The sequence below is a fragment of the Hoplias malabaricus genome, chromosome 10 (genome assembly GCF_029633855.1).
Source record: "Hoplias malabaricus isolate fHopMal1 chromosome 10, fHopMal1.hap1, whole genome shotgun sequence".
In the NCBI taxonomy this organism is placed as follows: domain Eukaryota; kingdom Metazoa; phylum Chordata; class Actinopteri; order Characiformes; family Erythrinidae; genus Hoplias; species Hoplias malabaricus.
The window spans coordinates 24079904-24106312 of NC_089809.1; the positions used below are offsets into that span (position 1 = coordinate 24079904).

The 26409-nt window shown below is 37.7% G+C and overlaps 2 protein-coding genes across 3 annotated transcripts; both read right to left on the bottom strand.

The window, feature by feature from the left end:
* Positions 1-219: 219 nt before the first annotated feature.
* Positions 220-7987, bottom strand: cep76 (centrosomal protein 76). Of its 2 annotated transcripts, none has more exons than XM_066683502.1 (12): positions 7722-7987; positions 7067-7225; positions 6498-6579; positions 6155-6379; positions 5736-5921; positions 5469-5566; positions 5170-5298; positions 4804-4992; positions 3921-4087; positions 2605-2938; positions 2018-2235; positions 220-495 (listed from the first exon to the last, which is right to left on the bottom strand). In XM_066683502.1, the coding sequence occupies exons 1-12, from the start codon at positions 7782-7784 to the stop codon at positions 357-359; spliced, it is 1989 nt and encodes a 662-aa protein (XP_066539599.1). In that variant the 5' UTR covers positions 7785-7987; the 3' UTR covers positions 220-356. The 2 variants fall into 2 exon arrangements, with proteins under 2 accessions (XP_066539599.1, XP_066539598.1); XM_066683501.1 differs by having other exon boundaries at positions 5736-5942.
* Positions 7988-19280: 11293 nt separating this feature from the next.
* ptpn2a (protein tyrosine phosphatase non-receptor type 2a) lies at positions 19281-26409 on the bottom strand. Its single transcript, XM_066683940.1, has 9 exons — positions 26172-26409; positions 24836-24926; positions 24563-24663; positions 23233-23331; positions 22985-23122; positions 22030-22239; positions 21544-21702; positions 21239-21405; positions 19281-20647 (listed from the first exon to the last, which is right to left on the bottom strand). Exons 1-9 carry the CDS (start codon positions 26229-26231, stop codon positions 20455-20457), a joined length of 1218 nt encoding a protein of 405 aa, XP_066540037.1. The 5' UTR covers positions 26232-26409; the 3' UTR covers positions 19281-20454.

A 26409-nucleotide genomic window follows, 5' to 3' on the forward strand; every position in this document is an offset into this window, starting at 1 on the left:
TATATGTTTTCAGCTAGGCAGGTGGCATATCATAGCGGTAGATCAATTGTTTCATGGAGGCATGGCTTCTATAACTGGATTCCTACACATCAGTTCAGAAAGAGAACACTGCCATCTACTGGACCCAATGAGTACACGCAATAAAATAAATATGTATCATTGGATGTTTTATAGTTATTTACATTTATTTATTTACAAAATATATAAAAATACAAATGTGCAATTACAGTCTTTAAGATTAGTGAGAAAGAAAAATAAACCCAGACACTAAAATAAATACACACACAGTACCTGTAGGCGAGGAGTGAGAATAATGCTGGTTCTGACAGTGTACACTGAACACACACTGTCAATGGTCACAGAACTGATCTGTACTTGCAAGCAAACATGATCCACACAGCGCATGCAGACTCAGGATAGGGAAACACACGCACTCTCAACCCCAGTCGAACGTTGTCTCCACGGCAACACACAATCTCCTCACAGAAAGGTGACCTGTATAGATACGTATAAACTTCCTGAGCCAATGTGTATAAATACGTTTTTATGTATTTAACATAATTTGAGTTAAAAATTAAAAACATTCTCCTGTTCTTTTATCATTTTATGGTAATTGTTGCATGTTAATAAAAAAAAAGACCATTGTCATTGTATTTAAAAAAACAAAAACAAAAAAATCCTCACATACATATTTTGAAAAACAATATTATGCCAAGGACAGAACAAACCAACGCACATGCTTTTGTAGCACTTAAACCTCGACAGAACTCTACAATTGGAGAAGAACGGTTACATTTCAAGCAACATGTTGATCCAAAAAGGACTGTGATGAGAAAATGAAATACGTTTGACTCGTTTTTCTGCTGCATGTTTGGAGCTGATGAGCTGCTAGGTAGTATTCAGCAGTATTCTAGAGACGGAAATCCTAAAGCTGTGCAGAGGAACAGAATCCAGCTGATAGGGAAAAAAACAGCTTGTAGTAAAGTTATGAAATACTTATAAATGTGTGTCGCTGCTGCTGAAATGTCAAAACATTTCATAACACATGCAAACTAATGCTCTTTTGATATGCCACCATTGAATTATACTCCTGTAGTGTGTGTAGGCTATCTCAGGTGTAAATAACTGAAATACTTGTAAATATATCTCGTTGCTGCTGAAATGTGCAAATGGCCATTTCATAACACAAGCAAAACTACTTACACATTCTAAAATAATAGGTGTTGGGCTGTGGGGTGGGGTGGGGGCTACTGGGCCATTATCTTTGACAGCAGGGAGGGGATTTAAATAGTCAGTGAGTGAACCACAGGTATAGAGAAAAACAGTGTCACATCAGATTCAGAGCATTATAGAAGAAAAACGAATTAAAATATCAGAAAGCTGTAAACACCGGTGTGTAGCCAACACCCATGTTCAGCTCTAAAGAAAACTTCATAAATGTTCACAATGTGTTTTTCTCACTATATATCTGCACTTTTGAAAATAGGTTTTTGGAAAGTCCATGTTTGGAGTTAATTAAAAAAAAAACAAGAATGATATACAGACTTTCTCACATTATTGTTGCTGGGTTTGTGCTGAATATTAGCTTGTGTAGCTTTTTGGGAATAGACTTTTGTAGGTAAGTGAAATTTGTAAAAATGTCAAGGCATGTCGGACTACCTCAAAAGTGGCTGAAAGGACTCAGACTCCAGAAGGTTGAGAACAATTGTTTCTTTTTTGTTATTTTCAAACCAACACCACACACATAACATAGCTTTATAACTAACTTTTACACATAATACACATAAATATCCTGCATCAAGTCATATACATTTCCTTACCGAAACAGGACTGTGCTGGGTAACCCACAAATAATTATTTCTCAGCAAAATGTAACCAAAAGGTAACTTTAGCCCAAAGTTGAGGATTGTCTTATACTTATACTGCCTTGGGTGAATACTGCAGAAAGTGCTTGTGCTTTCCAGTGTAGGACAGGTAAAATAAAAAGGCAAGGTGTAATATGAATGTAGGTGTGTACCTGAGGCAGGTAGCGAAGGCTCTGCGGGCATTGCGGTGTAAGAAGTGAATGGGAAATCCCTTAAAGGTGTGTCCATCAGGTACAGCTCTCCTAACAGCATCCTGAAACTCCTCATTTCCACAAGACACCCCTGTGCAGCGCTCCAACTCATAGGCAGCCAGAGCAGAGGACAGCACGTATGATAAGTGATCATCCCACACTGTCGCTAGACCAAGATCCTAAGAAAGAGACAAAGAAAAGAGTGACAGGAAAGGGGGTGAGATACAGGACTTTATACCCCATGGTTCAGTATAAATGTATCTATATAATGCTTACTGTTTGCCAGAAACACTTCAAATTAGGCATGTACTGATCCTTTAGTTACCGATTCTGATATCTCAGTTCTGGACTGAGAATACCTGATATCAGGGCTCATCACTACCTTATATTCTGGAACATCTGGCACTATTTCTTTCCCAGGAGAAAAATTAACCGTAATTTCAGCCATAAATTCATTTTAAATTAGTAAACAAAAAAGCCACAATTTTTTGCTATGCTGCACACTACAATAAGTATATATTTAGTAATAATAAATAGACATGTTCTACCTTTCTGTGCTCAGCCAGTAAGTAGCGCATCTCCAACTCCAGCTGATTGCTGGCCTCACTGGGATGCACAGAGGGAGAGCAGAGAGGAGGTGTTGGGGGTAGGGAGGAGGTAGAGCCGGGGGCACAAACCGACCGTACTGCCTCCTCACTCATAGCCTTCCAGCGAGAACCATCGGTGAAATCAAACACACACAACTCCACAGAGTCTGAGGGCTGGCAGTTAGCCAGGAAAGCCTTATGGTTGAAAACACAGCCGAGGGTGCGATATGGGTAGGTGGGTTTGGGCTGAGGAGCCAATGGAGGGGCATTAGGGTCTATTGTCTGATGCAGATACCTTAGAATAAAAGGAGGTGTGCAGTCAAACAAAGATGGAAACAAATTCTTAAATGTATTTATTTTTGTAGGAATGTGTTTGCAAAGTATCAGTTTTAATTGTAACTTCTATAAACTGATTAACAGTAATATCTCAAAAGGAAAAAAAAAACAATTAGAAATAATTAAAAGGAAAACCCTGGATAAGTGTTTCAGACAATGAATGAAAGAAAAGGGAGGACCTATAATAGTTCACGGTATATTACAAGATAGCATAACCATGTTTCTGAGAAAATTAAATAGAAGGGCTTTGACGGAAATGGCGGAAAAGACAATCCCTCATTAGTACTGTCAGATATAGTGAGGCACTATGTGTTCCACCAATTATATAGTGGGGCCCTCAAAATCACGCTCGAATGCAACTTTACAATTCAGACACTATTTGAAATGGTCAACTTACTCAATAGTGCCCTAAATTTCAAATAGAGGGCAATTTCTGTCAGTCTTGCTCCCTGACCAGTACTATGAACCTCAATCTCCAATGCACAAGTTTGTGACATCCCCTACTATATTATTTAGCGTTTACAAACCTGTGAATGATTTAAGATCACAACAGAGCCTAGCACAAGTTGTTGCTTTCACATTAACAAAATTTGGTTTGACAAGTTAACTATGCCCGTTACTGCCAACATTACATCAAAATTATGCAGTGTGGTGGTTTATAGGCATGATTTCCAGCACCCGTGTATAACAGTATGGTGCTTGGTGAAACATAGCATAGGCATTTAGTACAGTACCAAAAATGTGCAATAAAGCATGTGGAATCCGAAGCAAATCACATTATCTAACAAGTATGAATTCTAAACAACAGCCACGTGGATCTAATATACACTGACCAAGAGTAATTGTACAGTAAGATGGCCAAAGGGCAAGGACTTGAATTAGCCTGTACACAAGCTGGATTTTTATGCTGAGACAGTTAGTGTGTGTATGAAAGCTGTTACCTGTGTGCTGTCAGGCTTTCCCAGAACGTTACAGTGCCATCGGTGCCACAAGTCATCACCCAGGTATGCGGTATATTTTTGGCTTTGGTGCCCACACACACATAAGCATCCAGTCCAAAGCCGAGAAGTAAGCTACACAGCAAAGTAGCATGGTCCTCACAATCACCCTAGCATTTAAAAGAAAAAGAAGAAACACATAAAACCCATAGTAATCTCCAGAGAGAAACGGATGAATATAAAGTTAATTATTATCAGAAACCTTAAATCCAATCAAACACAGTCCAACATCAGAATAATTTAAAATTATGTTGCATAAGTCACTTGCACCCTTACCAAAGACAAATTACAGCCTTTATAGATTCTCTTTTAACTGATTCAAATAGAGGACAATAAACAGATAAAACAAATAAAAGGCAATATATTATGATGTGGCCCCTCCAGGGTGTGTTCTCGCCTTGTGCCCTGTGATTCCAGGAGGGTGCCGGACCCGCCACGACCCTGAACTGGATGAGCAGTTAAAACAGTGAATAAATTAATGCTGAATCTTGGCACATGTAGAGACAGTATTTGCACACAAAGTAGACCCTTCACTCACAAGTGACCAAATGATGAATCTGAGCAAATTAGTAAGTGAAACTTTCTCAAAGTTTCAATCAGGTCCACTTTTAGCTATGTTTTAATGGCTCTGCTTGAGTGGCTTAGCCAGTAAAGAGTCAGGGTTATGACAGATATGCTCATCAAAGCCATGCCTTGGCTTTTCTAAGATTTTCAGATATTTATTAGGGATATTCATTTAAATCTGCTTGTTAACACTCTGAATGTAAAATATAGGAAATAATTGTTTGATACAAAACATGCAATTATCCATCATTCTGAACAGTACCTTGTTCCTACAGAGGAAGGCCATCATTGTGCACCACTGCTCCTGCCGGGCTCCTCCCCCCACAACAGGTGCTCTCTCCTGGACCAGCAAACTCACAAAACGAGCTGCCTGACGTGGACTTTCCAACAACCTTCCAGCACGCAACACACGAACATAGGAACACACCGGCCTGTTTACACCATTCTCATCCTAGAATACAAAGACCACACCTTGCTTATTAGGATTTGGAATCTCTAGACACATCACAATTTGATTCTTGGAGGCTTTACTGTAGTTTTGGGTCTGTTTCTTCAGATGAACAAAATGTGTGGCAGATGTATGAATCAACAAGACAAATTACAACACTGAAGCCAGGCTACAACTCACCTGTGCGAAAATCTTGACCAGTTTGGACTGATGAGAGGGTCTAATCTCTAAAAACTCTCTCCACCACTGCTTAGCATAGACCAGAAATAAACGCTCCTTCTCTGCAGTCTTCTGCCGCTCCAATGATTGCTGTAAAAAGTGAGGTCACAAAGTTATGATAATTTCACATGTTTAGAGGCATTTTATTAAAAATACAACTATATGTGGTGCTGTAAAAACCACTGATTTACTATAACTGAAATAAAACACTTGTGTACAGTGATGTAATGAAGTACAACACTAATTTTACCAATGATTACCTGAGTGCTGACTACTTCTGGGCTCAGAGTTTCAAGCAGGGGAGGATACATCTCCAGCTTAAGGTTAAGAACACCAGCTGGCACTTTACATTCACTGCCTAAGGAATCCACACACAGCGCAGACAATGAACATCATTGAAAGCTGTCAGTATGACTCATGGAACAGCAAACAATAATCAAGATCTGGAAACATGAAGATGGCCTATAAACAGAAACAGTGGATACATTAATGGTATGATCCAGATCATTAAAAGGGAACATTCTTACCTACGCCAAGCAGTTCTACAGAGACTGCTGTCTTGCCACTGGTAGAACAGAGGACAGACCTCCAATCAAGGAAAAAAGATGAGACCAATGTTGTGTCTCCAGAGGTATCAGTTTTAATCAGCACCATGTGAACAGGATCACAGATGGACAACATGGTGGTGGCATCTGCCATTTTACTAGCATCACCTGGTACACAAGACAAAGATCCTATAATGCACATAAGAATTTACTTTTTTTAGACATTATATTAATATTGATTTCCAAAGCTTTGCACAAATTCATTTGAACCACAACAACAACCCCTAAGGGGACAAAGTTTCTACAGAACATTTGAAACCTTTTCCTAATGCATATATTCAATACAATATCAGGAGAAATACAATACAGACGTTTTTGAGGTTGACCTCAGCAGAAGATACCTGGAACATCTCTGTGTACTTCAAGAAGGAAGCCCTCTTGTAAATCTGGTTCACAAGCACATGGCACAGGCTTGGAGCGAAAGCGCTGGTTGCGGAAGTGTAGGTGGAGTGTGAAGGTTGAGCACACCTGACCTGGCAAAGGCTCTGGCTCCTGCAGGTGCTCAAGGAAGGCTTTGCCCCCAAGAACTTGCAAGTAAAGGTATCTCCTCAGTGGACTGATAGTGCCTAGTGAAAGAAAAGATACATTTTAATCAGGTTTTATGTTTAAAACTATTTTACAGTTGGAAAAACTTATTACATAAGACAATGGTTGCATGTTTCAGACAGATTACACAACACTCACTGGTTTTAAGTTGTGTAAGGCCCTTGTCAGAGACGCGAGGTGGAGACTTGTTCAGGGCGTCCACATCTGTTTGTGGCTCTGCCTGAAGAAAAATATATTAAATTATTCTATACATTTACTGTAAATATGACAAACATATGGCTGGAGACAATTACATGGATTAATTCTCTTCAAGTATTTTGTATATTAGACTTAAGGTTAGGAAAGTGAGCTTGAGGCTGGAGGTCATTGATTCAATTCCTGAGACCAGCAGGAAAAGAAAAAACTCATCCACGGATGAAGTGCCTTTGAGTAAGGCACCTAACCCCCAAAATGTTCTGCAGACCCCAAGGCTTAAACAAAGACTGTTGTTACTGTCAGTTGCTGTAAGGGACCCATCAAGCTTTTTTTAATTGGACTTTAGAACTGGATTTAAAATCATGTGATAGATGTTATATTTGTTGTAAGCCTATATTAGAAAAAAAAAAGACTTCAGTAAACAAAAAGTTAAAAAGTCTGTGTAAATTTCAAGTGCATTGTGGTTTTCTCTCAGGATATAAAATAAATTACGAAGGAAGTATTCATCTTACCATATTAGTGAAATTTAACTCTTTCATGGCTTCCTCTACAATGCCCCGGCGCTGGAGAGCAGTGAGGAAATCTTCCTCAGAGAGTGGTCGATCTCCACTCTCTCCTTCAGCCCTCAGTGTCTCAGCAAGGACAGCTCGGATTTTACCATGGATGTCCATCTGATAAAATCAAGATTAAGTACAGTTTTAAAACTCATCAATTACACATCAATTGCAGAGTCCAAAACAAATGTCCAAATTATTACATGGATATTAACATGTAAGAGCCAACTAGGATGTCTACATAACCACAAAACATCCCTTACTCACATATAACGATTAAGATATTTCATAATTATATTATTACTCATTATATAAAAAAATCTCTCTGGATAAGAATAAACATTCAATCATTGACAGGACACATGCTAAAGAGATATGTTGACTATAAAATAGCTACAAATATTTATTTTACTCTGTTGCAGTTCTGAGTGTTATGAGCCCTATTTTTTAATTTTTTTTTTTTTACATCCAGCGCTTGCTGCATTTTGAAGCTAAACACAACGTTATCGTTACACACACTGCAGGGGTTGAAACGAAACATATACAAAGCCAAAAGGGCTGTACAAATGTTTAAATGGAGAAACATCGTAGGAGTGGATGTAAATAAACAAACCTTAATTAATTGCTCCTGAATTATCTGTTTGAGTTCAGTCGCTTTCTCCGGAGGCAGAGACATGTTTCAGCTACCAAAATAATCAAAACCAGAACAAACCCCTCCACAGCCACTTAAAACCTAGCGTTTAAGCTTAGTGTCCAAATCTGACAAACAAACTCCTCATCAAAAACGTACTGCAGCTACATTATAGCAGTTTATTACTTCATAACACGACTTATTTCACTTCAAAGCTGTTGTCAGATTCAGGTTCAGCTCCTCCTCGTCTCCAGTTTAAATCCTGGCGGAAAAGCCGGCGGGAGTCTGTCCTCGTCAGCACCTGCGATGTTGTTTATAGTACATTTACAGAATTTTTATGTTTTGCGCACGTGGCCTAAACAAATACAAAGAAATATTTTTTAAAAATAAAAACGCAGTTGAATTGGTGAAATACCATTATTTAAAAAATAATGTATTTGACGGAGTTAAGACAGGCGTTTCACAAACCTCTAAACAATGTCGTCATGGCCTGTAAGACCCTTCTGTAGTTTTGATGAGGACGGGGGCGGTACCGTTAATGTTCCTCACGATTCAAATATTTTCGCGTAAATAACTGTTATCTGTAGACTTTAAGCCTGTATACATTTTGTGCACAACTTCTGCACTTACGTTTGCGTGGAATAGCAAAAACCGAACAAGCCTTATGCAATACATTAAAAAGGTAATGTGTTATCATGTGGTTCAATGCTTCCAAAAGGGTTAAAAAAAATTAACCTAATGTGTATAATCTCATTTTCTTTCCGTAAGGCAAGATAAACTTCATATTTCGGATTATACAATAACAAAAATAAAAACAAAATATATTTTTTCACATGCTATCGATTTTCCCCCTGATTAAAAACAACAGGAAAACATATCGGGTGGTAACCTCTGAACTCGTAAGTGGGAATTTCAGAGGAGGACTTCAAGGCACCTTATTATAAGCCCCGATATACACTATAACATATGATTCATCATCATCATTGAATCCTACATTTGTAATGTATTAATAGTATCATACTTCAGTGGGAGAAAACTTGAGTTTAAGGTTTCCTTGATTACAGCTAGCTGTTAAGGACTGTGTTTTCACAGTACTTCAAGCAAAACGTTAACAAATCCTGCACCCCACGCACTGAACCTGTGATGGGCTTCGAAGGATTTATAGTTTCACAACTATTCAAATGTATATGTACACAATAAAAAGATAGTTGGTAACATTCAGGTAGAATGTTGGATGCAGCAGTACACATCTGAACTTTTTTTGTGATCAGGTTCAATGTTTCAATAATGTTTAGATGTTTATCTAAATAACAGTCCCTGATTTCTGGCTGAGTTCGTTTTGGTGTGGAATCATCTCACTTTGCTCATGTTTCTGCAGTTTTAGTGCTGTCACTGCTGCCCGGGTATATGAAAATTCTTCATTGTTCTCACTGAATGTCTCACAGTGTCAATACCACAAAAATGGCACATTGGTGAAATCAGGGGCAAAACCACATATGAATAATAAAGACTGGATTGAACTAGAATTGATGTCTGTCTCTCTGAGGAAGTGTGTTGATTCAAACTTAGCTAATATGTCAAAAAAAAAATCAGATACTTTTAAGCAACATTGTGTAGCATTATTAACTTACAGTTACAGCCTCAAAATCATTGTGATGCACCACTGACCCTGTAATATGGAGATTAGAGCCTCCATTGTGGCTACTCTAAGCTTGGCTAGTAGAACCTAGCAAAACCTCTCATCTTTGGAAGAAGCCTAAATCTGAACGAGTAACTTATTGCTAACGGCTGCTATAGACCAAACATAATATAGGCCAAACCACGGCAGCATGACTCTTTCAGTGAGCCAGTTTAGCACTGCTAACTGGCTTGATACCTATTCTCTTTGCTTTGCTTGTCTTTTGATGATCCTTATTCTTTGTACTATTTTGTAAGCACTCTGGGTTCTTGAAAATTGCTATATAAATGCTATGTATTGTTATTATGATTAAAAACTGGATAGTTTTTTTTATGCATGAACTGAAAGACTGTGGGTTAGGTGGGGGTTGACTTGATTTCACAACTGTAAAAGTGAAATAGTCTCTGTAGGAGTCTGTAAGGATATCCCTGGAGCAATTATACCAATTCTTACATGGTGTTGCTTTAAAGTACATCCACGCAGACATTCAGGTTTGCACATATATTTTATCATAGAGCGGCACGGTGGCGCAGCAGGTAGTGTCACACAGCTCCAGGGACCTGGAGGTTGTGGGTTTGATTCCCGCTCCGGGTGACTGTCTGTGAGGAGTTGGTGTGTTGTCCACGTGGGTTTCCTCCGGGTACTCCGGTTTCCTCCCACAGTCCAAAAACACACGTTGCAGGTGGATTGGCGACTCAAAAGTGTCCGTAGGTGTGAGTGAGTGAGCGAATGTGTGTGTGTGTCTGTGTTGCCCTGTGAAGGACTGGCACCCCCTCCAATCCACCTATCAACGTGTGTTTTTGGACCGTGGGAGGAAACCGGAGCACCCTGAGGAAACCCACGCAGACATGGAGACAACACACCAAACTCCTCACAGTCAACCGGAGCAGGGATCGAAGTTTGGTGTGTTCTCCCAGTGTCTGCGTGGGTTTCCTCCAGGTGCTTTGGTTGATGGATTGGCGACTCAAAAGAGTCCATAGGTGTGAGTGTGTGCCAAGGACTAGCGCCCCCTACAGGATGTGTTTCTTCCTTGTACCCAGTTATTCCAGGTAGGCTCCAGACCCACCGCAACCCTGAACTGGATAAGCAGTTGCAGACAATGAATAAATGAATGAATGAATGCTGTATTTTAGCTTTATTGTGCATTTCACTGGTCACAGGTATAAAAATACTAACCAATTTATTTTTCTCCAATTTCTTACAATGGTAAAGACAAAAGGTCAGTAGGAAATTTGGATCCAGTGCAAATATGGATTCAGAATCAAATTAAGCATTTCCCAAATGTAGTTCAGCATGCTTGATTGAAAGACAGGAATCTGTCTTTCCCATTTGCTAACGATTTTACCATGTGACTGCTGCGAATACTGGATCACTTCCAGGAACTGAGGCTATGTAATGCTTCTTATTTGGCCCACATTGATTTCACTGGTTCAAAAAATCAATTTTAAGCCCTCAAAGGAAAAATAAAGTCTATATTTGGAGCCTATGTGGAAACAGTCTCCAGAAACCATGCATCCTATAACATTTATTGAAACAGGAGTGTAGAATAAAACCTACACAAGAAAGTAAATTATGAGAAGGCTTGATTATACTAAAATGAATATGTGGTCATTGACAGTAGTAAGAACAGTAGTGTGCAGTGATACGTATATCATTGGTTCTTTATTTAATTTGTTGGATTATGTAAAACAATTAATTTATTCTGGTTTCATTTCTCTGTTTTAGATGGGGTTTATAGTGTGGAAAAATATAGTGTGAAGTTTATCGTGTGTTTTTTTCTTTTTAATTTTCTTTTCCACTTTATACTGGATATCTTAACAACTGGCGCTGCAACCAGAATTGGCTCCTCATAATTTTAACCATTAATCCTATTGTAAAATTACGTTTACATTAATCCTTTCTGTTTTACCAGGACAGTGCCAGAGCCGTGTCAAAACTTGCCATAGTGCCAACAAAGTGTTGTTAGCCAGGAAGCAAACCACTGTGAATACAAATACAAAAGTTTCTGCTCACATACAAATTTTGCTCCTTCATACTTGTCCAAATTCTTCATCCCTGTAAACCTAAGCAACTCTTTCCCATCACAGATCCAACAATCAAAGAGATTCAACATGTATTTGGCTTGTGTTGCATACACGCTTCTCCTACAATTCTGATATAACATATCTCATTTCCTTCATCCTACATCCCTGTGCTTCAAAGTTGGGATGGCATGCTTGGGATTAAAGAATATGTAAACCCTTGATCTGAGCAGGTCCCATCCTCACTGGGTATTTGTGTGAATGAGGCGGTGACAATGACACAGAGAGGTGGAGATAAGACAGACGATATTCATTAGTCATCATGCTTAATAGCCTCATGCTAAATCATTTATCATCTTCCCATTGTTCAGTTGGTAGATCATCTATGCTGTGTTTAGACATAATATTTTTAAGAATGTCAGGCTGGAAAACACACAACAACTGCTTCTCCTTTTCTGAAATTTCAATAAGGCTTGTGTGCCAAATGATTTGCAGCCAATGGTGGTCCAGCTAAACTTGCCTTACCTGGTCTTTTTTTTTTCAATGGGGGAATTATGGGGGAAACTTTTCAATAGCAGCCAGTGGACTGAGGCTAAAACTGTTGCAAACTGATCTGGCTCTCTAATGTTCATATTCTTGATGTTGTGTGTGTTGTGCTTGTAGGAAATCCTGTAGATTTTGTACTAATCAAGAAAAGTGAGGGACAGCCAAAGCACTTTCTAAAGTTATTTTTATTTTATTTGTAGTAAAGGTATATATATATATTTGGGGTTATGTTAAAAGTCACGATTTACAGTTGACCTGTGAAAAATGTGGGACACCCTAAGTGATGAACAGGCCCAAACCTTTTTTTTTCTTGACAGATAAAGATTTGCACATCACGCTTGTTAGGATTATGAACTTTGAGCTTCTTGATTTCTTTAACCTTGCAACAAGGTCTCAAAAAATTATTTATTATTAAAATTATATTATATATTTATATTCATTCATTCATTCATTCATTATCTGTAATCACTTATCCAGTTCAGAGCCTACCTGGAATCATTGGGCACAAGGCAGGAACACACCCTGGAGGGGGCATACATTTATATGTTATGATTATTTAAAATTCATAGTTATTTTATGCTAAGCAAGCACCTGTCCGCTGGTTATACTCTTTCACTAAATGCACCCAAAGTCTCTGTAAGTACACAAAGATCAGCACAGTTATCTGTTTGTGAAAGTCGCTTCATGCAAACAGCACTTTTGAACAACATCAAATATGCTTGATAATTTTTGCTGGACCGCCTACTGGGCATTTTCTCGTACTGACTGACTGACTCCTAATGTTGAAACGTGCATGGGCGAGTAGAAACACTATTTCACAGAGAGCACTTAATGTGGTGCTACTATACTGTCTGTTGTTAGATCAGACATATTTCGCATAGCGCTTTTCCACCAACAAGGAATCGGAACGGTTCCAGTTTTGAACTAAGTTTGGAACCATTCAGCACATTTCTACCAACATAAACTGGTTCGCAAACCAGAAAAATTTGTTCTCAGCTGGAACCATAGAAAAGTAGGTTCTTCAGTGCAAACCGTGGCTTTGTCCATGGGCGTGTGTTGAGGTTAAGTAACTCAAGAAAGAGCTCAGCTTTAAATAGTTTTATTGCCCAGTGAAGCTTATTGGGTCATTAAAAGGTATCATTCATTCATTCATTCACTATCTGTAAGCGCTTATCCAGTTCAGGGTCGCAGTGGATCCAGAGCCTACCTGGAATCATTGGGCGCAAGGCAGGATACACCCTGGAGGGGGCGCCAGTCCTTCACAGGGCAGTACACACACACTCACTCACACCTACGGACACTTTTGAGTCACCAATCCCGCTACCACTGTTTTTGGACTGTGGGAGGAAACCGGAGCACCCGGAGGAAACCCGTCCTCACAGACAGTCACCTGGAGCGGGAATCGAACCCACACCCTCCAGGTCCCTGGAGCTGTGTGACACTACCTGCTGCACCACCGTGCCACCCTAAAAAGTATCATATAAATTAATAAAAGGAAATAAAACAGGAACATGCTCTGTTTGTGTGTTTTCTGGGGCTGTGTTTGGCGTGAAACCATGCTTGTTGGCCAGAGCCTCAGCTCAGCATTGGTTAGCTACATTTTTCAGCAGAATGGCTCAGAACTCTGCAACATTAAGACACATATATCTCACAGAGGAGGACTGCTGAATTTGTCTTATTTACACGTGAGTGTGTGTCTTGGCCTGAAATATTATAATGGAAGTGGTAGGGAGACATTTTGTGGCGTTAGGGTGTTTGTAAAACTCCATCTAGCTGTGCACAGCCTCCTTAAAATTTACATGTTGTACTCTAATCAGTTACATTAAATAAAAAAGTAATTGTAATTCTTAAAATCAACAAAATGTTCTTGGTCTTCTTTGTTCTTTAGTGCTAGGTGATCTAATTTTTATTTTTATATAAAATGAGCAAGAAAAACACTGATGCCTGTGTTATATATTTTGAACAAAACTTTGTGCTCCTTTTTTAATTTCTGCATTTATTAGTCCTGCCCTCCATAGTTTCTGTACAACACAATCACATAATACAAACCACATGTAAACAAAGACATTCATATGAAGCCCAAAATCTTCTCCAAACCTTCCAATGACAAGAGAATGTATTTTGGGCATTTACTGTTTTTGAAATGCCAAAAACACCTCTGTGACATTGGCTATATGGCTAATGGCAGTACTTCTAAACTAGGCTTACCTAGTATTGTTTTTTTTAAGAAGTGAAATTCTGTTCACTATTCACTATTCCATACCACCAAAACTATTGTAGGAGTCTTCTTGTAGAAATGTGCCACAGCCAAATTGTAAGTCTCAGGGTCAGTCTGAACCAGGATGTTGTCTGGTTTGATATTGCGGTGCAGGACACCTTTAGCATGGATGTCGATTGTAGCCCCCATCAGCTGCTTTATTTTTTCTGCAATGTGAAAAGGAAGAATGACTTAAATCAATAAAAGCAAAACATTAAATAATCATGCTTCTGGGCAATATGCTTGTGTGCTTTATTCAATTATGTGGTTTCTGACACTGCTGCTGTCTACAGAAATGGACAAAATTACATTGGGTAGCACTATAATTTAGAGGAAATCTGTACTAAATCTATTTTAAACATAACCACCTGTTTTCTTTATTTAGTCACACTATGAACCATAATCTGCATAAGTCAAGAACTACAAAGCATGAGCATGTTCTGCTACTTAATGGTGGTAAAAATAAATTATAGGGCATTTTACCTCTGGGTGAAGTTATCTGAAACAAGCAGAATGTCTGCTTTTTAAATCCAGATTCAGTAAGGAATTGTCTCAGTAGCATTGTTTCTCAACTTGGCTTCCTCTGGCTCTAAAGATCCTCCTCCGTCAGTTAGTCAGATTCATGGAGGGCACTTGACCCTCCATCACCAGCATTAAATCATACTGAAGATTAAACCAATCCAGCAGTGATACAGAGAAGTAAGGCATTTCTAAAGCAATGTCCTCTTCTGGACATGCCATAGACACCAGTCCTTCTCCTCTCCATTCACAATCTATAACAGAAGGCATTATTAGGATGCACCAGCAGAAATTTAAGTAAACTTCAACTAGTTCAAAATGTTGCAGCCAGGGTCCTCACTACAACTAGAAAATTTGAACAAATCAGCCCAGTTCTATCATCACTTCATTGGCTGCCTGTTAAATTCGGTATCAATTTTTACATTCTTTACATTTTTACATTTCATGTCAAAACTTTGTCTTTCCGGAATTCTGTGAAGCTGCTTTGTGACAGCATCAGTTTTAAAAAGTTTTATACAAATAAATTTGATCTGATTTGATTTGATTATTAGACATAGTCCTCCTTCACATCCCACCACAGACAGACTTCTGTCTAGGAGCTCCATATTTTGCTTTCTTAGCTATAATGTTACATATCTGTCATCTATGTACATTAGCCCATTAGCCTCCGGAATCTACCTCACAGCACTTCCTGTTTTTCTAAAACTCCTCCCAACTTCAAGATATGTCATCAGAAGGCAGTTTTTCTACTCTTTCAACTAGAAAATCTAAGTCTATGGGATATATTGACAGCAGAAGACATCAGTAGACATGTATACAACAGATGCACACTGCTATTTTCTTTTTGGTGCAGTACTCCTTTAATCATTTTTTAACCTGAGACCTGACACCAGAGACACTAATGGGCTGCTGAGCTGAACAAAGGATTAAAAGAACAGTTAGTGTATTTGTATAAATTTATCACAGTAGAGCAATAGTGCGAATCATATGATTGGTAGGGATGTGTTTAATAGCCACCTGCAAGAAGAGACAAACATAGCCAGTGACTGACCACTGCTTTGTAACATCACAGTACTGAAGTGTTATTTATGTGTGTCATTTACAGGCAGTTTATTATCTCTGTGGAAGCCACCAAACACTGAGGAAAAGCCTTCTCCTCTTACTGCTGTTCCAGACCCTCTACAGAATTGAGAAAGGGTTAAAGGAGATCTCCAACAAATTTCAGACATATTTGAATAATTAAAGAATGAAAAACATAAACAAGGTCCAGGTTTGATATTCATTGCTTGGCTCTGAAGAAACAGATTCAGAATTGTTCACAGTGAGGTGATAGGAACCACACAGCTCAAGATTCTTTCATCACATCATGCTACATCATATGAAAATTCTATTTAATGCCATGATTCTCACCTCCCAGTGTGCTCTCAGGGTCATTGCTGTCCCTGTGATCACTCTGTGACTCCTCTGGTTTACCTTCCAGCTCCAGGCAAATGCCTTCCTTAAACAAAAAATACTGCTTGGAAGAAAAAGCTTCAAACAAAAAAATCATCTTCAAACAAACCATCCTCATACAAAACCTCCTTGAACAAAATATTCTCCTCAGCTGAAGAAGCCCCAAACATAACATTCTTCTGGAGCAAATAATCAGCCACATCATCCTGGAGTGAAACCCCCATCTTCAGATGATAAAACATCCTCTGATGGAACATGCTCACAGGACTCAGAGGAGGATCTCTCCTTGGAGCTCCACCCCTTTTCCTCATCTTCTGTGCTGATTGTGAACTACTGCTCTTCTTTCTCACTCTCCTCCAACTTCTCTCTCCTCTTCCTCTTCTTTCACTATTCCTCCATTTCTTCCTGTTTCCTATCTTAGTAAACAGTCCCAATAAGAATCATGAAAATATCTACTGGATTCAAGAGACCCTAATATTTCAGTTCACTTTTGTGGTGTAAGTCTATTATTGTTAATAAAAATATATTTTCAGTGTACTACCACTATTTACTACTACTACTTGTGTGAGAATGGAACCCATGGCCCCGGAGTCCTATCATCTTAATCTCCAACTCCCTATATTTCAAGGGCCATAAATATTGAGGACCTTATTTCCTTTGTTTTCAGGGACATTTCTCAAGGGCACTGTTTTCCCAGGCCCTATGTTCCAAGGGCTCTAAATGTTTATTGGTGCCTATTTGCCCAGGCCCCTCAATATTCAATCTTTGCAGGGCCCTATATTTTACGGTTCCTAAGTTCTGGGGACCTATATTCCATTTAGCTTAGGTTACAGTTTAGATTTATACATCTTTAGCTTTCTAGCTAGGTCTAAATGATTTCCTTCTAAGAGTGTTATTTGCATAGCAACAGACTCTGTTCTATAGATTTTCAGCCCATAAATACATTTCTACAATTTACTATCTATATTCAACAGAATTTCATAAATTAATTAATATTTTAAACTTTCCTCCTAACTCTAAAATTCCAGCTTGTGTATGGCTTGGCTGCTTAAAGCATCAAATATAAAAGTTTTAGCTAGTGAAATTACAGAAAAATAATTACTCTGCTGGGTTTTTTCCTAAACAGTTATGTCAGAAATTACAAAGCTGTGTCAACTCAGTCGGTGTGCTCTGATTTGAATTCTGAGGCTCTGGGCAGATTTAGTGATGATGTCATCAACTGATACAAAATCCAACAGAACTGACCCACTCGCCATTGAGACGCCATGGAGTCTCACTCACAAACACAGTTCAGACAGTAGTTAATGTAAATACAACGTAAGGGTAAATAGTGAGTACTGATGTATTCAGTACTAATTTTATACCCATACTGATGTATCCTAACAAAAACACCATTCAAGTGTATCATAACAAACATGTGCAAAACTCTCACATTACAATGAGTTCAAGAATGCATTTGTTAGTGATTTATATTTATTCTTATGTATTTATGTATGTATTTTGGGTAGATGTCTCTTCTCATTGGAAACAAAGTTTATTTTGTGCAGAATTTGAGAAGCACTAGTAAAGATGTTTATATATATATATATATATATATTTTTTGTTTTGTTTTTTTTTTTTGGAATGAGGACACACTTCTGCTCAGAGCTGCTGAAGTAGTTCATTTCAGTGTTTAGGGCCAGTGACCCTGGAGGATCTGGTTCCATCTGTTGACTGTTGTGTAAGCAAGCTCATAAAGCCGTTTATGTGTAGTGATGAGAATTTTAAACTGGATACAGATTGTAACAGAGAGCAGTGAAGTTGCTGGAGGACATGAGAGATATGGGCAGTTTTCCTGGTGTAAGTCATTCACTGGAAAACAAAGTTTTACATATATATATATATATATATATATATATATATATATCAGTGTGTTCTGTAATTTGTGGCAGAGACCTGATAAAAATATATTCGATATAATAAAAAATGTGTATTTTACAATAACAAATACATTGTATTTATGTAATGCTTTAGAAATAAGAAACTTACAAAACAAGAACACATCACAGTCTAATTACAAACAGAAAATACAATACTGATGCATAGAACAAGCAGGTAAGGAATAGAACAGAGGCATCAGATGAGAAAATAGAGAGTTTTTGTTTGGTTAGAGGCAAGTAAGAACAAATGAGTTTTCAGGTTAGTTTTAAATATGGATAGAGAACTATATAGTCTAACACAAGTGGGAAAGAATTCCAAAAACATGACACAATTCTGGAGAAGGCTCACTCGCCAAATGTCTGAAAGTTAGATGAGAGAACAGCTAGAAGGCCTGCTAAAAATAACCTGAGAGAACAAGTGGGCTTGTTATGAGAAAGGAGATGAGACAGAGCAGGAGGAAGGCTGTTAAAATCCTTAAACATGAGCAGTAGGATTTTGATGCAAATGCGATATTTTACAGTAAGCCAGTCGATATTGTGGAGGATGGGTGTTATGTGATGAGATGAGCGGGTGTAAGGGAGGAGGGGGCTGTTGAAGTTCAAAATGAACTGAAGTTTGTAAAGTAGAACAGAGTCAAAGATAATTTGCAAAGCACTAGCCGAGGGAGTTTCAGTAAAATCATTCAGGTTAAGACATGGCTTGTAACACATCATAATTTAACTTGAGAATGATAGATAGTGAGAGGAAACTGACCAGAAGCTAGACAGCAGTTTACTGTGTAAGAGTTGGAAGCATCAAAGGCAGGAAGACGAGCTTTGAGGTTATGTGGCATTAACCTATTGGGTAGTGAATGTACTGGATTTAGCGATAAATTCATGTATATATACTGACTCATTTGGAGTACAACTCTGGAAGTGAGTAACTTGAATATTGTCAGTGACAGTTGTGCTGGTATTACACATGCAAACAATGCCTTCTAGCAAACTGGATGACACTTGGATGATACTCCTTTCTGTCAACAAATTTTTACATTTTTCAACATGTAACTGTGCCTCAGGCTTTTCACCAATAGAAATCAAGGAAACCTGCAGCAATTATTTACAAACAAAAAAGAACAACATTAAAATTTATTACAAATTTAGACTTTATTCGATGATGTCATCAATTTATAGTGTATATCATTTGGGATTGACATTAGTCCTTAACCAGAAATATAGTTCAACCCAAAAAAAAAAAATGTCATTGTCAAAAAACCACCCAATGTTTGATACAGCACAAAAGAAAAACAAAATGTTCCTCAATGTCTACGGTATAATTTTGTATATATCTTACAGCCCTATAAAGCAAACAGGAGCTACAGACTTATTTTTATTTAACCCTGTATTTATTAATTTATTTGACCTTTTCCATCATGGGACTTGACTAACCAAATTGACAAGCATACTCAAGTGAATACAAAGTACTCATCCATTTTACATCATGTGTAAAAGTGATTGCTACATCCATCTTGGTTATTTAGCAGTATAATAAAAGATAAAATGACTACCATCTGATGGGGTAAAGTATTGTATCCAGATAGAACTCTTAAGTGTGCAGTGTCTTCATGTAGTCTAAATCTGGGCTAAACATCTAAACTCACAAAAAGTACACTGAAGGAGTAAGGCCTGGCCCACAAATCTTATAATTTCTTCTACAGCAATCAGATCTCGGAATTAAAAAAAAAAATTATTGAGCAATAGGTCTTCCACTACATACATACTTATTTCAAAATTGGGCATAACCCATCCATAAAATTCAGCGACATATTCTATTGTCAGTTTATTACTAAAAACACCTGAGATATGAACATAAAGACTGTGACTGGAAACAAATTCTGGCTTTTGACCAAATGAAAGGGATACATTTCCCTGGTAAGTCACAAATAAATGCACATTTTATCCAATGTTTAGGACATGAATACCAAAGCAGAGTGCTGTGAAATGATTCTGGAACTAACACCCATCTAAATGTACTCATTCTAATGGATCGACTTTCCTAACGGCATACATGTTTTAAGGTCTGAGGTCAAGTACTTGAACAGTTATGGAATTACAGAAGTAGATAATGTAAAATATAACAATCAGGAAATCAGGCATAATATCCAAAAAGTTTCCAACAAAAAACCCTCTCCATGGACCAGGGACTGGTGAGCATCTTTGGCTTGCAAAAATCCAAGCGTCATTATCAGACAGAGTTCTTCGACTGGGGTCCCAGTGTGGGAAAAAAACAAAAAAAATACAAAAACACAGCAGTGAAAAAAGTCTGTTGTATGTTGATGTGTGGTCATTGAGAGAGGAAAGCCCAACACATCAATAGTCCCAGTGCTACAGCTGCCCCAGCTCCTACATTTAAGAGAATGGGTCTCCAGTACAGCCAATTCTCTTTCTTCTTCTCTGAGTCATTCAGCTTCTGTTTCATTTGCTGAAGCTTCTTTGCCGTGCTGGCTATCCGCTCCTCACGATGCCTCTTGCGCAGGCTGCAGTGGAAGTGAAGAGCATTTTTATTATTAAGTACAAATGCTATAGAGCTTCTCCAAATATGAGTAAAAAATACTGATTCTTGTAAGGTTAAAAATTCAGTTAGAAACACTAACTAATGATAAACAATAAACACAGATTTTAAGCATGTTCTCTATAAAGATGTTTTTTTACAGATTAGTGCCTTGTGTTGTGACAGACTACTGAGAACAATTAATCGTGAAAGCATTTGATTCAGTTGATTTGTTAATGTGGAAATGGCTAAAAAACAGAGCTTCTGCTTTTCTTTCCTCACTCCTGGGCCCTTGTGCTGAACTAAACAGTGGCACATTTTCAATTATAGGAAAGATGCAAAAACTGGTCATTCCGAAGATGGCTGTTTAGACAGAGTAAGAAATGTGCTGCATTGTTTGTTCCTTGTATTTTGATCAACAGCTATTTCAATAAGACCCCAGGGAACTGTTCTAAATTTTGTATAATTGGTTCACGTTTATCCATAAACCACAAGCATTTCTCTAACACAAAATTCATGCTTTGAGGAACACTACTTTTGATAGATGGTGAAGTTTCAATGAAAAACTTGATCACACCTATCTGGTTTTAGCTCCATTGGCTGCTCTTCCTCTATATGATCTCCTTCTGCTGGCTCTTCCATCTGACCATTCAATTTATCTGTTTGCCTTGCATTGTCCCTTGGAGCCGACCTCATGAAAGCAAAAGGCTCAGTGTCTTCTTTAGACAGCTTTTGCCACTGTTGCTGCAGTACAAAAAGAAAATATTAAACAATACCGAATGTGCACAGCTTTAGAGGCTCTTTCTGAGATTTGTCATTAAAAAGAAAACTGCATATTTGTATTAGAGACAAAACATAGCAATGTCCACAATATCATACTACCTGTAGAGTGGCGTCTCCCAAGATGCACTTGGCTCCTTCCTTGATGGCCATGTATGAGAAACGCAGCTGGTCTGGGGTTTGGATGAGACCCATGCGATACTCCCTCATGTCCAGTAGCACTTTCTGTATATCCACTGAAGATGGGGCCCTCTTTTCCATCTGCAGAACACCAAACATCAGTTTTAAATGTAAGACTAAGATTGTCTAGGATTATTAATCAGAGATCAAAATTATTATAAAACAAAACATTAGAAAAAAAACTTTTTTTCCCTAAATTATCTGAATTTATCAAACTTTTAAACAATTCTCTTGGGGGAAAAAAAGATAACAGTGTAGTTTTATACCCAGAAATAATAATGAAGTAGACATTTAATTAATTAGTAATCATATAAGTAATCACAGACCCCAAACTTCTTATTACACAAAGCTGTGTCAGTTTTGCACATTTAGTTAAAAATCAAGGCAACTTTGAGGAAAGGATCTTACCAAGACAAGGCAGGTGTCTACCAGTGCAAATGTTCCAGATCGACCGATCCCTGCACTGCAGTGGACCACAGCAGGACCATTTTCAATCTCTAATGAGCCCGACTCCCTGACCTTGAACAAAAAGTTAAGGAACGATGCAGGGGACTCAGGCACACCAAAATCAGGCCATGTGGTGTAATGGAAGTGGTAGATGTCTCTCTTCTCTCCTGTCTAAAAAGAACAGAACAATATTGTTATTACTGCAAGAAACACTTTGAATAGATTTTGTGTATATATATATATATATATATATATATATATATATATATATATATATATATATATATATATATTAGTGTCTATTCGTTCATTATCTGTAAGCGCTTATCCAGTTCAGGGTCGCGGATGGTCCAGAGCCTACCTGGATTCATTGGGTGCAAGGCGGGAATACACCCTGGAGGGGGTGCCAGTCCTTCACAGGGCAACACACAATCACACATTCACTCATCTCTATGGACACTTTTGAGTCGCCAATCCACCTACCAACGTGTGTTTTTGGACTGTGGGAGGAAACCGGAGCACCCGGAGGAAACCCACGCGGACTGGGGGAGAACACACCAAACTCCTCAAAGACAGACACAGACACGAGCGGGAATCAAACCCACAACCTCCAGGTCCCTGGAGCTGTGTGAATGCGACACTACATGCTGCGCCACTGTGCTGCCTTATTAGTGTTCATTTAATGTTAAATGTTCAATGCTGCACTATGGGTCTGAGAATAACACAATTCCAATCCTCTTTATGTTTTGACACTATGAACACAATGTTAGTTTGAAACATATCAGATATTACATTCTGGATGCACACTGACATTTAAAAAAAAAAAGTAATCGGTGTTAATTTTATGAAACTGTTAAACACTGAATGAAGAGAACAGAGTCTGATATTTAAAACAATTTTGAAAATGAAATCTTACTTGGGTGTTTTGAAGCTCCAGCACCCTTATTGTGTAATATGATTTGACATCTTCAGACACTAGAAACACCATAAACCCTGTGTCACTAAAATTCATCTGCCTCTCTTCCTCTGAGGGCCAATACTGGGCACATTTTTCCTATCAAATATAAACACACAAATATATTAGGCATGTGCCAATCTTGGACATGTAGAGAAACATGCAGGTAAGCAATGAATATATATACACTCCAAACAGTCTTCACTTACAGTGCCTTTTTCAATTACTCTGTTCAGCATGATGACTGCTTTGGAGCGCTGCTCCCAGATCATTAACCAGAAGTGACCACAAGTGTTCCTCAAGGGTCCCTGTGTATCAGAAACAATGTAATGTAATTAACTACATAGACTGCTCAAACTGACAATGGAAAAACAGCACTATGTACAGAAGTCAGACTATTTTTCCATTTTCAGAAACATTTTTAAAAGCAATTTGTGCTGGGTCTTTGGGAAACTAATACTTGTAATATAGTATAAACATTGGAAAATACAGCTGTAAGCTTACATGATTTATATAGTGTGTAAAAAAAAAGCACAGATCAAAAAATATTAAAACTTTAATATCCCACTAATAACGCTAGTGTATTTACATGAAACATCTATTCAATATCACATTTTTTCTGCCGTTATGTTAAACATCTGAAAGATAAATTCATTATCATAATAAACACTGGTTGGTTTATTTAAAGTAAGATTTACTGTTTTTAACACTGTACAAAAACATTTTGGATCAAAATATATTTAGAGGCATTTCTGTATATTAATTCAAAGTCTTTTATAACATAAACTTTAAAATAAAGTGGTTTTGTAGTAACACAAGGAATGGCCTCATGATTTAAAGTTATTTGAGACCATATATTTTTTTCTACATTAGGATTATTCTATCTTATTTTCAGATAACAAGCCAGAAATCCAGTTGACTATGACTACCAAGTCGGGTAAAAAATACAGGCAGAAATAAAGATTTAAACACTGTTACATTAAGATGCTATGTTATCAAAAGGCATAGGAAATTTTAACATCTCTTATTTGAATAACTTCATCACCTATAGCAATGATATATAAAATCATCACCTATAATATACATCATCAAATTATTATCATACATCATATATCATCAAATTATCATAATTTTTAATAAGCCAACTGGCCATTTATGCTTAAATATGCAATGTCATTTTTAATTCTGGCAACAGGAATCCACCAAGAAAAGAAAAGAAAAAGGAAAGAAAAAAAATCTGCAAATACATAAATGTGTTTGTGTCTATATGCAGTCAATGTCTATTAGAATGAAAGCCCACGTTTACTTTAGCAGCTTTTGTAATTTCTGACCCAGTATTTGTCTTTTATATAATAATGAATATGACTTGGCCTCTGAGAGTTGATTATCACATTAACATTACAGGGAAACATGAATCATAAACTGAAGCTCGTTCAGAGAAAATAAATTCAAAGGAATTGTTCATGTTTTAAAAAGGACGCATTCTCTAGACTGGTATATATAATCAGGTTATATACCAGTTATATGGGAAACTCTTACCTGTGTTAGTATGTAGCTTCTTTGGGCACCATCCATGCTTATTAAGCTTGCATTTATGTAGTCATTTTCTGAATTTTCTAACCTCACACGGCTGTGATCATCTAAGAAAAACAAGGAGTTATTGTGGATTTTAAATATTATAAATGTACTTTCCTAGATATTGTTTAGATATAAATAAAAACAAGCAAAACACTCAATCTGCCATCTCTCATTGTATTTGCAGACAATACTACCCAATACTATAATTTTGTAGTTTAATGTTAAGTCACTTACATGGACTGACATCTCTGTATCTGTTTCTGTTGCGGTTTTCTGGAAATTTTGCCACTTTGAATGAACACTCTTGAGACTGATTACGGATTTCCTAGTTATAAACAAGAAATTAAATACAAGCTGGTCATTTCTGCCAACGTGTAACTAAACCAGTTAACTAAATGAAATTTAAAAAATTAACTAAAATACGTAAATCTCAAAACATGGAGTACTAATATTAATCTAAAACATTTAAAACAGCAAAACCTTACTCAATAAATATAATAAAATCTATGAAACATTACAGTAAAACATGACCAAAACTACATCAAATAAAACTGTATATAGCTACACTGGACAAACATATAAAAAACAAACACACACATATACATATTAAATGTTTTGCTTGTATTGCCCTGCAAGCTAATCTGGAAAAAACTGCGCATACTTGACATGCTATATTAAAAATATGTTAAAATGTACACAACAAAATTAACCTACACAGCCTGCTGGGGGAGCCTAACATTTACACCAGGGTTTCCCAGAACTAGAAGAAGCCTAAGTCTTAGATAAATTACTATCCACTAAAAATTCTATGTAGTCTAGACTATGGCATTAATAATGTTATTTTTAAGTGTTGAAAAATGAAATCCTGACTGCAAGTCTCTTGGAGAATTCTGGCAGTGAGTTCAGTGCTGAGGAGAATTTAATAAATAGAGAGAGAGAGAGAGAGAGAGAGAGAGAGAGAGAGAGAGAGAGAGACTATTCTGAAGAAATCCCCCTTCAGTTCTCAGAAAACATATCAATGCACGTTTCACAGGAAGCGTGAGAGCAGCTCTGAACGCTGTGTGATAGTGAACCAACGTGTTCATGAAATTAAACACTGCTCTCAGTTCACGCTGCTGCCAATGCTCAAAGTAAACATGTAACTTTAGTAGACCACATGTGCCAAAACCTCTCCCTCACACACGGCGGATATAATGCAGTGTACAAAGAAAGCGGCTATTTCTATTTATTTTATTTTTCATGGCTTTAGAAACAAGACAACTCGATGCCCGTAGATCATTATTCCACATTCCTTGCCCGCCGCGCTGTTTAAAGGAAGCAGACTCTAAATGCGGTAATCTGTGCGTATTCTGTAACTATATTTGAGATTACGGAACCAGCTATAGCTTCAGATCATCACCGTTTCTAGGTATCAAGCGCATGCGCACTCCCAATCTCCCTACCACAGCAAGGCTAACAGCTAGTCGGTTGAGTGTTTAATATTAACCGTAAATCCATAATGTAGGCTAAAAAATCAGACTGAAAGGGACATATAGATTTTTAAAATAAGATACCGTGTGGGTAAACTCACATTATAGAGATTCTGCCACTGTCCAGGTGAATCTATGTCCTCGAACTCCTCTTGATCCATTTTTCTCGAGCTAAATCAGTGATTTAAACAGAATTGTTGCTACCACGTTTTACTCTGAACACTACGGCTGTGTGTAGATGTGTGTGAGATGCTGCAGCAGTACAAGGACGAGCGCATTTCTGTCTGAAAGCCGTCCTGCTTAAAGAGGATAAACCCAGCGACTCAACTCAGCTCTGAC

Coding starts and splice junctions, on each gene's coding strand:
- cep76 (XM_066683501.1), bottom strand. CDS start 7,784: ATGTCTCTGCCTCCGGAGAAAGCGACTGAACTCAAACAGATAATTCAG. Junction 6,380..6,497: donor CCTTACACAACTTAAAACCA/GTGAGTGTTGTG, acceptor TTCTTTCACTAG/GCACTATCAGTCCACTGAGG. Junction 5,299..5,468: donor CAGAAGTAGTCAGCACTCAG/GTAATCATTGGT, acceptor CACTTTTTACAG/CAATCATTGGAGCGGCAGAA.
- ptpn2a (XM_066683940.1), bottom strand. CDS start 26,231: ATGGATCAAGAGGAGTTCGAGGACATAGATTCACCTGGACAGTGGCAG. Junction 21,703..22,029: donor TAGACACCTGCCTTGTCTTG/GTAAGATCCTTT, acceptor GGTGTTCTGCAG/ATGGAAAAGAGGGCCCCATC. Junction 20,648..21,238: donor ATGGAGCTAAAACCAGATAG/GTGTGATCAAGT, acceptor CTTCCACTGCAG/CCTGCGCAAGAGGCATCGTG.